The sequence below is a fragment of the Cetorhinus maximus genome, chromosome 4 (assembly GCF_964194155.1).
Source record: "Cetorhinus maximus chromosome 4, sCetMax3.hap1.1, whole genome shotgun sequence".
NCBI lineage: Eukaryota > Metazoa > Chordata > Chondrichthyes > Lamniformes > Cetorhinidae > Cetorhinus > Cetorhinus maximus.
In genome coordinates, this window is record NC_135882.1 from 49,593,332 (window position 1) to 49,605,613 (window position 12,282).

The 12,282-nt window shown below is 46.8% G+C and overlaps 1 protein-coding gene across 6 annotated transcripts in view; it reads left to right on the plus strand.

Annotated features, from left to right (window-relative positions):
- col15a1b (collagen, type XV, alpha 1b) overlaps positions 1 to 12,282 on the plus strand; it is a 371,940-nt gene that overhangs the window by 180,625 nt on the left and 179,033 nt on the right. For all 6 annotated transcript variants that reach the window (XM_078540165.1, XM_078540166.1, XM_078540161.1 and 3 more), the window contains one exon: positions 8,254 to 8,357. In XM_078540165.1, the coding sequence (XP_078396291.1) occupies positions 8,254 to 8,357 (104 nt within the window). The remainder of the gene's footprint in view (positions 1 to 8,253; positions 8,358 to 12,282) is intronic.

The following is a 12,282-nucleotide window of genomic DNA, read 5'->3' on the forward strand; positions in this document are numbered from 1 at the left end:
ATTTTCAGCTGTATTAATCAAGCGGTACCTAGTAACAACTCTTAAATACATCAAATATTTTGAAAGGTGTTTTTAAATGCTTCCCGTTTGTGCTGGTGTATGGCAGATTTTGCATTTGACAATATGCAAATAAGCTGAGAAGAAAGGTGAGAAAAGCAATTATTTCCCAAGGTGGAAACTCTACCATTTAAACCTCCCTCTGGTGGTGGATTGATGTATTGCACCCTTAAAAATGATTAAACGTAAATATTTCACATAGATTACATAAATATTGATTCCTAAACCCCTCCAGGTGGTGATCGAGGAAGTGTTGTGAAGATAGATTCCAGCTGGAAGTCACTCTATTAGTTTTATGTTTCAGTTTACTTGGTGCTCGTAGGGGTTCATGTTTGGAACAAGTTTTAAAGCTGGCGATTGGCATTTTTAAGGTTGAGTTAGGCGGATTCTTGATTGGCAAGGGAGGCAAAGAGTATAGGGAGTATACAGGAAAGTGGAGTCGAGGTCACAATCAGATCAGCCATGATCTTATCAAATGGCAGAGCAGGCTCGACGGGCTGAATGGCCTACTCCTGCTCTCAATTCGTGTGTGTTTCTATTTGCCCAGATTTGCACTGATGTGGTAAAAACTGCAAGCTATGAAATTAGTTTAAACAGTCGGACAAGATGGGCAGACATTGCATTTTGTGGCCTGTGATAAAAGCTGGAATTGGTGTCTGTATCTGGTATTTGTGAACGAAATTCTGCTCTATTTTTGTTCTCTCATTATGGGAGGAGGCAAATTTCTGCTTTCATCGCCTGCAAATTCTCAGTGCTCAGTGCGATGTGGGGGCCTCCGCTCTTGGACACTTCCAATGCCATGACCCCCATGTGACCTCGGATAAGGCAGACAGTCTGCTCACTTCTTTCTGCTTGTGGCTGAGGTGCACATGGTGATCGTCCTCCTGGTGTAGGTGGCAGTGGGAGCTCCTCCGGAGGCTCTTGCGGCGGAGTATTCGCAGGGGCAGCCTCTGCTGCATCGATGGTCCCTCAGTCAGGGGGGGCAGGGAATCCAAGGATGACGATGGTGCCCCATGATGGGTGACACCCTCATCATCCTCGGTGTCTACCTCAGCCCTTAGCTTGTGTTTCAAATAGATGGAGGGAGCTGCCACCTAGGGCACAGCTGGTATGCCCTCTAAACATCCCTGTGCCATCAGTGCCACTGACCAGTCCATGCTACAGAATGTGACATGCATCCTGTGTGCTGCTGCATGTGACTGTCTGTGAGGTTGGCCACTTTATCAATGGAGGAGCTCATTCGTTCAAAGCCCTGAGCCATTATGGTGCATATGAGCACATTCCCATACCCACAGTGCCTCAGGGAACTCTGACATATGGGAACACATCTCCTGCTCCTGGTCCAAGTGCCGCCTCCTTTCTTGTGACTTCCAAGACACTGATCTGTACGCAGCTGAGCAGGGCTGTGTCTGTCCTCTATCCTCCCTACGGACTGACCACAGCTGCCTCTGCCTCTTTCACTTCCCCCTGATCACTCATAATGTACTCATCACCCAGTGCCACCCTATCCAATTGAAAGTGAGGACCCACCAGTGAGTGTGCCTGCGCTGGCAGAGGGTGTGTCTGTCAGAAATCATGGTATTTACTTTGATGTCTCTGTTTCAACACTTGCCCTGGTGCCATCACACGATTCTGTCCTTCCGCCTCCACATCAGAACCTGTGGGAAACACAAGAGGAGATCACGAGAACTCGCTTTCGAGAGCAGATGCCTCTTCAGTGCTGGGGCTTCCCAGTGCAGTTGAGTTTTTGGATGCTGTCAGACAGTGAGGAGTGCACTCCACCCCCTCCATCTACAGGTTGCAAATTCCTTTCACCACCTCCACCGGGAATTCCCATCCCTCCTTCCCCGACTTGCTCCTGACAATGGGGGGGAGGGGAACCACCCTGACGATCTCCACTGTTCCGTCCTCCATGGAAGTGATGATGTGTGGATAGGGCAACTTTCCTCATGTCATCGTCCTTTCTCGGACATTCTGAGCCCTTTTCTCCTGCAAGGACGGGAAGAGAGATAAGGCCCCATTGGCCTCTTTGGTCAATGCCAGTGTCTCATTGACATGGGAACCTGCATGTATCAGAGCTGGCAGGTCCTCAGCAGCGCTCTGGCTCTGAGCCTTTCTGAGGGGTCAGTAAGTACCTTGGGCACACACTCCTCCCATCTTCAGGAGCAGCATGTAGCCTCAAGCTCCTCAACTGGAGTGTCTGCTGGAGGCTGAATACCCAGAGGCCTTCAATGAGGGTTCGGCATTGCACTCACCCTGACAGAGTGAACAAGGTCATTGAACCTTTTCCGCCATTGGATCCACTTCCTTCTGACCGCACTCCATCTGTTGACCATCTCAGCCATCTCAACCTATGTCAGCCATGTTTGGGAGGGGAGGCCTTCTTGTGCCACCTTCCAGAATGAGGGCCTCCCTCCTCTCCCTCACTGCCTCAAGGAGAGCCTCCAGGTTGGTGTCAGTAAAGCAAGGGACAGCCCTCTGCCCTTCCTCTCCCGTCTCTGCTGCATCCATTCCTTCAGCCAAGCTGCAACCACAGTAATGGCTGTTGTGATGTGTTAAAATGGGGCCCACACTCGCTCAGTCCCACCTCCATTCCTGCCCTCGCGTGTGCTAATTTTCTGCCCAAGTCACCCTACGAGCAGCTCGCCTCCGTGAAAATCAGGGTGAGGGGGGAGCTGTGTCATCTTGCCCCCGGGGCAGGATTGGGACCCAGAAATAATCCTGACATTAGTTTCCTGAAGGAAAATCAGGGCCAGAGACTCAAACGGCCAAATTTGCAAATAATCGCAAGATGTGAAGGGCAATGGAGTTGGAGGAAAGAGCTCAGTGTGAGTTGGACAAAGTAATTCTGATGAGCAGATCGATGGCTGGTGGAATTTAACACAGGTAAGTACATAGGAACATTGGAGTTGCTGCACAAGAGAAGCACCAAGGACAATCTACTTCAGATTATTTACTATCCAGCTAGTCACATGACACCACTAACGGATGATGTTGACCATTCACAGCAATGAACCTCCGTCAATTAGTCTTCAACAAACATGGACATAAGGTCGGGAAATTTCCCAGTGGTGAACAGCTCTGGGGGCCATGGGTCCAAAGTTATCCAAAGTTATCCTCCCAAGCATTCTGCACTTACCACATGTCATGTCTCAAGTTAGTCATATACTGTATCCCAAAATACCCCAAATAAAAAACTTGCATTGAGATAGCACCTTTCATGACCTCAGAATGTCCCGAAGCATTGGACAACGAATGAAGTGTGGTCACTGTTGTAATTTGGGAAGCACAGCAGTCATCTTGTACACAGCAAGCCCCCATAAACAGCAATGTGATAATGACCAGATAATCTGCTTGTGATGTTAATCGAGAGATAAACATTGGCCAGGACACTGGGGATAACTCCCCTGTTTTTCTTCAAAGTAGTGCAACAGGATCTTTTACCTGTACCTGAGAGAGCAGACGGGGCCTCGATTTAAAGTCTCCTCTGAAAGACGGCACCCTTAACAGTGCAGCAGTGCCTCAGTACTGGAGTGTGGTCTAGATTTTCTTGCCCAAGTCTCTGGAAAGGGACTTAAACCCACAACCTCCTGATGCAGAGCCACGGCCTGCACGAATGTACAAACGTACAAAAGACTGCACATTGGAAGGAAAAATAAACAACACATGTATTTCATGAAACAGGAAGGGAAAAGCTGAAAGGGACCTAGGATGTCTGAGTAGGCTCAGAAATCAACAGGCTGGAACTCGATCTGCCCTGGTGTTTGGGCGAGTCCCGATCTGCTTGTGCCCATTGAAATCGAGGTGGGCAGGACTCAATTTTCGATAGCAGCACTGGGCCATGTTCATCCTTTGCTCTCCATGCTACCTGCACCCTCCGCACAACAGGGGTGCCCAGCAGCGTCCCTTAGCTAACACATGCTCCAGGAAACCTACTCCTCTTAAAGGCTCTCGGTCTATTAAAGGGACGCTGCACACGTGAAATCATGGCTGATGGAAAATAATTTGGAAGCATTGAAAGGATGTCTCATCAGGCATGGGAGTAGGCTCCTCACTTCAGTGACGCTGTACTCGATGCTTGGTGACTGAGGTGGACTCTAGGAGAGGGGCAATGTTTCTGCAGGTGGGAACAAATCTCCCCAGAGGGAATAGCAGCACGTCATCCCGGAAGGTGAATGTCCAGAATCTGGCAACACAGGCGTGGCAGCAGTGCAGGAAGAAACACAATGACCTCACACGGGTGGTTAAGGTAAGTGAATGCATCCTCACAGTACATCTCCCACACAACCTCTCACTCTGCTCAATGTACCACACCCTCATCACTCATCTAGCAGCTTTTCTGGCACTCAGTGGTCACGCCTAACATTCACATACTCCACCTCATCCACACACATCTACCAATACTATCAGAATCACACTCACCTCTCCCTGCTCCATACCTCCAGCTTTTCAGTCATGGGAGGCACATCACCCAAGCACAATGCTACACGATCATGACACTGCCCTCTCTCTTGCAGGAGAACATTGCCCACAACACGAGAAAGAGAAAGAGAGGCAGAAGACCAGAGCTGGGGGGAAGCCCCATGACTCCATCCCCTGAGCTGCCTGGTGGAGATGGTTCTATACGTCATGGGGTCAGAGAGAAGACAGCCCATGGCATCTGACAGAGTGGAGGCTGTGCAGGGTGGCAATAAGTGACACCCTCCTTTCTAATCCTCAGATGTGGCATCAAGCGGAAGCTAATGATGGTTTGACCATGGAACTCCTGCTTTCCTCCCCTCCCCCCTTCCCTCATGCCAGTCCTCTGTCTCTGCTTGTATGTGCTCAGATGCAGAAGAGCTGCCACCTGGACAGCCTCAGTAGAGGCAGGAGAAAGGAGAAGGGCTATCCCATGAAAGTGATGAAATGCACAGTCAATTGATCTTACACTGGCAGCCTCCAGCTCATACTGGCACCTTAAGAACCTTAGAGACTAGTACAGAAGCAGGATTGACACTTGGGGAGTCATTGGGCAGGGCTGGGCTGCAGCCACACCAGGAAGGGAAGGGTAGCTCATGTGCCAGCTCCTCTGTGGACAAGGTCACAGACATGTTCTGCTGCAGGGGACTCAGCTGAGGACTTCAATGGGGCGGCACACAGGAGAACACTGATGAACATCCACACGGTATTGCTTAGGGCATTGAGAGGCCTGCCAGACAGACCCCTGTCTCTGTCTAGGAGCATGGAGGAGTCCAGCCCCAACATGACAGAGGCCATCATGCTAAACCTTGATCCCATCCTTTCCAGTGTGCAAGTGGTGGCCAACACCATGATAGCACTGGTGGGTCGACCCACGATGGAGCATCTGGTGATCGCTGTCTCAGCTTCCACTGCAGCACAGACAGAATCCTCCTGATAGCTCACTGCAATGGTAGAAACTCAGATGGAGGCTATGGGATCCATGGCTGCTACCATGCAGGCCCAGACTGCTGCCATGGTGGCTGCAGACCTGAGTGCTTAAAGGGGCAATGAGGCTCTCACAAGAGTCCAGCAACCTGTGCTCCAGCTGTCTCCTGAGGTGCTGCCCTCTGGGGGTGACAGTGGTTCTGTGGAGCCTGACCCTGCCTTCTTCTATCAGGATAGATAGGACAGTAAGTTGCAGAGAGGATGTAAGGAGTCTACAAAGGGACATAGACAGGTTAAGTGAGTGGGCAAAAATTTGGTAGACGGAGTATAATGTGGGAAAATGTGAACTTGTCCACTTTGGCAGGAAGACTAGAAAAGCAGAGTATTATTTACATGGAGAGAGATTGCAGAACTCAGTGGTACAGAGGGATCTGGGTGTCCTGGTACATGAATCACAAGAAGTTAGTATGCAGGTACGGCAAGTAATTAGGCAAATGGAATGTTGTCGTTTATTGCAAGGGGAATGGAATATAAAAGTAGGGATATTTTGCTACAAATGAACAGGGCGTCAGTGAGACCACTTCTGGAATACTGTGTACAGTTTTGATCTCCTTATTTAAGGATGGATACAAATGCATTGGAAACAGTTCAGTGAAGAATCACTCGAATGACACCTGGGACGTGGTGGGGGTGATTATCTTATGAGGAAAGGTTGGGCAAGTTGGGCCTGTATCCGTTGGAGGTTGGAAGAATGAGAAGTGATCTTCTGTGATCTTATTGAAGCATATAAGATTTTGAGGGAACTTGACAGAAAAGCAGAATATTATTTAAATGGAGAGAGATTACAGAACTCAGTGGTACAGAGGGATCTGGGTGTTCTGGTACATGAATCACAAAAAGTTAGTATGCAGGTACAGCAAGTAATTAGGCAAATGGATGCTGGAAGGATGTATCCCCTTGTGGGAGGGGCTAGAACTAAGGGTCACAGTTTAAAAATTAAGGGGTCTCCCATTTAGGATGGAGATGAGGAGAATGTTTTTCTCTCAGAGGGTCATGAGTCTTTGGAACTGTGTTCCCCAAAGAGCAATAGAGGCTGGGTCATTGAATAATTTTAAGGCAGAGGTAGATAGATTCTTGACTAACAAGGGAGCCAAATAATATCAGGGGCAGGCGGGAATGTGGAGTTGAGGGCACAATCAGATCGGCCATGATCTTATTGAATGGGGGAGTAAGCTCGAGGAGCCAAATGGCCAACTCCTGCTCCTAATTTGTATGTTCATAGGATGACAGCATTTGTGCTCTTACTGGGCCTGGTCTGTCAGTGCCTTTGCTGTTGCCTCTCAGCTAGCCTGCCTAGACTGCTGCCATCCATGCGGATGTGGTGCAGTTCGAAGTCAGGCCTTCAAGATCCAGTGCTACTCGAGGACATCCTACAAGACCATCTCCCAGTGAAAGTCAGCAGCCTTCTACCAGCCATCTTACAGCCACAGGAGGAACACTGCATAGTTAAATGGATGTGAGGGTGATAATTGGTGGATTCAGATTGGTATAGGAAGATATCCGAATTGGAAGCAGAACGTCAATCCACTATGTGACATTCTGTCCATTTACACAGATTCTAGTACGCTTCTGTCTGCTTCCATTCGTTCCTCCTCTTCCCTCCCACGTGTAGAGCATGGCCTCTCAGCGTTCTCCAACCCATTCCCTGGTCATGTTGCAGATCGGGAGGCAATGAATGAACTGCCCCCATACTTGGGTCAGATAGTCATCTGTCATCCTTGGTTGTATTCCCAGACTGACAGACACACCTCCAGGAACCCAGCACAGAGCTCTGACCAACTGTGCCTGAAGAGAAGTCAGTGATAACTACTTCACCATCAGCTTGTGGAGTGGCCCATTAATTAGTTCAGGTTCAGGCCTTGCAGCTGCACGCCTGGTCTTTGATGAGTGACGCATAAACTTATGGGCTATACTTTTGTCAACAAAGTTCTGAATCTTGGCATCACATCAACCCATTTACTCAGTTCCCGCACACACAGCTGTGCCCTTCTTCTGTTCTTGTACCATGCAGGCTGTGCAAGAAGCGAGCGGTGGCATGGCCCACACTCAGTGAGCACCACAAGCCTCAGTAACGGGCAACACAGACCAGTCTCTAGCCCAACATGTCCAACCAATGGAGAGCAGCAATCAACAAAGATAATGGGATGTTGAAGTACAGAAGCAAACCAGTGGAGTACAAATCAGAAGAAGTGATGCAGTGCCCTGGTCAGACCTCACCTTGAATAGTGAATTCCTTTTCTCTTTCTCTGTCTCTTTCTCTCTCTGTCTCCTGTAAGGACCCTATGTGAAATGAGTTTGGGCAGTCTAACTCCACATCCTGTTGGTTTGTTGGCCCATAGCACAGAAGCTAGCTTAACTTTGGCATTACATTGGCAACTTCACTCGAGAGCCTCAGGGATCCCAGGCTGGTGGAATAGAAGGACCAACATGAGTGTCATAGGGAGTGCTCTCTTCAGAAACTGACATCAAGTCCAACTTTGGACATAGGAGGGGAAGCTTTGAAATTCAAACATGCTGTCTATATAATTTCTTCCCGCAGCCTGTTCCAATTCTATCCTGAATGGTGCTGCTGTGTTACCAACAAAAGCAGCAGTGGGATCAGTTACACTGGGGAATTACTTTGCTCATTATTTTGGAATAAAATATAATTTACCAAAAAAAAATCACCATGGCATCAGAACGAATGTTTTAACCTTTGCACAATCTTAAGCAAGTTTTAATGTTAATTTACTGAATTGGTCTTGTGCCTAGGGTCTTCTGGCCAAAGAGGTGCAAAGGATGACCAGAGTCCGCCAGGAACTAAAGGAGAAATCGGATCTGGAAGCGAAGTCCTTTACAACGAGGAAGGCACCAAGGTAAATCATTAATCTGAGGGTTGGTTGAACAATATTGCTTATGACTCATAACTGGTGGGCAGGAGAGACTTCATAGCCCTGATTTTTATTAAAGCAGATTGCTTTTTAACATTTGTTTGGGAACTGAGAAGTTTTGAAATGAGTTGGCTCCACAGAGCTAAACTCCAGATTATCAGGAAAAGGCCTGGATGCCACAAGGTGTACAGCATGCTGTTAGGAAGGGTTATCAGCTGATGTGGGTAAAGGCATTGCTAATAATGGGCAGTATTGTTAGTGTGTGTTTACCAGAAACTTGTCATAACTCATTGGATGTGGGATCTTAAGAAATAAATCCAACTCATCAAAACATGCATAGTTCTGAATCTGGTTACAAGGAATGGAGACATTTGTTGTGATTGGCAATTGGACAATAGCCATGATGGAAGTTTGGTTTTCTCAAGTAAGAGACAGAAGTTATCATTGCTCGAACAAACTAAGATAATGGACAGAAAAAGACCAGTTATCCATCCAACCTGTACCATACAGTTGTGCTGCCTTGCGCATCACAATATATCACAATGTTATCCACCCATACCATCATCCCAGAGCGATGTATCCTCTGGGAGGGATGAAGAAAACAGACTAAAGGCCCAAGCCAATTAGAGGACAAAAATCTGAAAAATTCCTCTTTAAGTGATTGAAACTAATCCATGAGACCGCATTGACCCTGATTTATATTACATGATACTAATCTCCCACTTGCTACAGGAGTAATTTTATTGGAGTTTAGCAGACCAGTAATGAGAAAGGATAAAGCTAGCTCTAACCCTTTATGTTAAAATATTCCCAATCAGTGACTCCGCTCTATAGCTGAGGTTTACAGCCATGTATGTGGTGCCAGGCAAGCTCAGTTCACACCATAACTTTTATTTACCTCCCAGAAGTTTTTAGCACTGGCATGCTCAGTGAGTTAGAGTTGTTGTTCCAGCATATAGAGTTATAAATCACAGTACACAAGGAGTCCATCTGGCCCATCATATCTTCAACTGGAACTGTCTAATCCCATTACCTTAACCCCGTTTTCTTTTATATTTTTCTTCTTCAAATTTTTACCTAATTCCTTTTTTAAATGATTTTACAGTCTTTACCCCCCAAAGCCTCTTGTGATAAAACATCCCATGTTCCGGATTTCCCCTCTGTGAGTAAATATTTCTTCCAACCTGCTCCTTCATTCTTCGAGTAGGAATCCTCATTCTCAGCTGTCTTGTTTAAAAATTCATCAACCATTGAAAACAATTTTCATTATTTCGTCTTCCAAAGTGAGTAATAAGTTTGAAAACACCTATTAGGTTTCCCTTTTAACTTTCTCAATTCCAATAAAAAAAAGCCCCAGTTCATCAAGGCCTGAATTTTCAGCTCGGCGGGCCTGGGAGCGGCCGGGAAACGGACCGCCAACCGTGATCGGCCCCCGGCCGCGATTTCACGCTGGTTGGTCAATTAACGGCCAGCCGGCGTGAAGCATGCTCTGATACGATCAGCACTGCCTGGGTTGGGGGTGGGAGGAGGGCGAGCGCTGAAGTCAGCGCAGGTGCATGGGGGCACAGAATGAAGGCAGAAAGCTGCCTCACGGAGCTAAAGAATTTAAATACAAAAAAATAAAGATTTTAAAGACCAGGAAACAATGCCCACCCACCAGAATCAGCCACCCAGAAATGTGGATGATGAAAATTCTGTGCAAACATTTCTTTTTTTAAATTTATATCGAAAACCTCATCCCACCCTTGGATGAGGTTTCCTGAGAAATGCAAAGGCCGCCTGGCCGATTCGCCCGCCCGCCAACCATAACGTTGGACGGGCAGCAAAAAATCCCAGCTAATTGCGCCGTTAATGGGCTTAGAAGCCCTCTTAATTGTCGGCGGGCGGGCTTCTGAGTCCAGCGCACACCTGCCGACTGAAATATCGCGCGAAGGTGCGACTGATGTCATCGCACGCTATTTTACACTCGAACATGCCCCCGGCACACGCCCGGATGCCAAGCGAAAAATTCTGCCCCAAGTCTTTCTTAACTTTAACCTTTCGTTCCTGGTGAATCTTGGCCGTACCCTTTCCATGATTTTACAAACCTGCCCGTAATGGGGTGTCCAGAACTGTATGCAATACTCCAAATGTAGTTTAACCCATGTCTTTCACAAATGCAACACTACTTCCTTTTGATATTCAATAGGTTCTAAATATAAAGCACATATCATTAGCCTTTTTATGGCCTCTCCTGCCTGTACTACCACATTTAAGTATCTTTGTATCTGCACCAGTATGTCAGTGTTCCTCTATTTTGTTAATTTCTTACCATTTGTGTGTTTTTCATTGCTTTTTGCCCACAATGTTGTTCTTAGACTCTGTCAGCCATTATTCAGCGGTAGCATTCTCTTCTCTGAGTCAAAAGGTTCAAGTTCAAGCCCCACCACAAAAAACTTGAGCGCATAATCTAAATTGGCACTTTAGTGCAGTAATGATGGAGTGCTGCCCTGTCAGAGGTACCATCTTTCAAATTAGATGTTAAACTGAGGCCCCGTCTGTCCCCCTAAGCTGGACATAAAAGCTCCCATGGCCCGATTGGAAGAGCAGAGGAATTCATCCTGATGTCCTGGCCAATTTTATCCCTTAATCCCATGACTGCAGATTATCTGGTCCTAATCTGATTGGTATCTGAGGGACCTTTCTGTTTGCAAATTGGCTGCCACCTTTCTGACTTTACAACAGTGACTATATTTCAGAAGCATTTCACTGGCTGTAAAATGCTTTGAGATGTCGCGAGATCAATTGAAGTCCTTTCTTCTTTCAAACCGTCTTTGAATATCCTTCAAATTGTGTCCCCTCCCAACTGCGATGCTCTTTCCATGCCCATCAGATTAGCAATGCACATGCCTCACGCTTCCCCTCACCCAGATATTGTGTAATATTTTTCTCACCTCGCTGACCATGTTTGACTCGCCCTCCATTCCTCTCTCCACATGTGAAAGTGAATTTTCCATTTCCCTCACCAACCACACTCAGTTTACAACAATCAATTTGGTTTTTTGGGGGTTGGCATGGTGTTTTGCAAGTGTTGTGTATCTGTTATTGTATAAAAATAATATCTAGAAGAGTCTGTTTTTGATGAATTTCACATGAACCCATGTAGAAATGACGTTAATGTTTTTCTGTTAAACTCCAGAATGAAATGGGATTGATTTTTACGCAACTTAAAACTCAAACTCTAATAAAAAGAAGCTGTGCATTGGCATGTACTGGGGCTAATACTATTTTCTGCAATAATTTGTTTTTGTAAATGAAACAGCATGTTCAGATGTGCTCTCTTTACTAATTTGTTCATCTTTTGTGTATAAATTAAGAACCAGTGAGTCGGCAGATGTAATTTTGGCTAAAAAAACGTGGAACGAATACTTAGGAATGGTAACTTCTTAGGAAAAAACAGTCATAATGCTGTTAATCACAGAATCATACAGTGCAGAAGAGGCCCTTCGGCCCATCGAGTCTGCACCGACACGTGAGAAACACCTGACCTACCTACCTAATCCCATTTACCAGCACTTGGCCCATAGCCTTGAATGTTATGACGTGCCAAGTGCTCATCCAGGTACTTTTTAAAGGATGTGAGGCAACCCGCCTCTACCACCCTCCCAGGCAGCGCATTCCAGACCGTCACCACCCTCTGGGTAAAAAAGTTTTTCCTCACATCCCCCCTAAACCTTCTGACCCTCACCTTGAATTTGTGTCCCTTCATGACTGACCCTTCAACTAAGGGGAACAGCTGCTCCCTATCCACCCTGTCCATGCCCCTCATAATCTTGTACACCTCGATCAGGGTGCCCCTCAGTCTTCTCTGCTCCAACGAAAACAACCCAAGTCTATCCAACCTCTCTTCATAACTTAAATGTTTCATCCC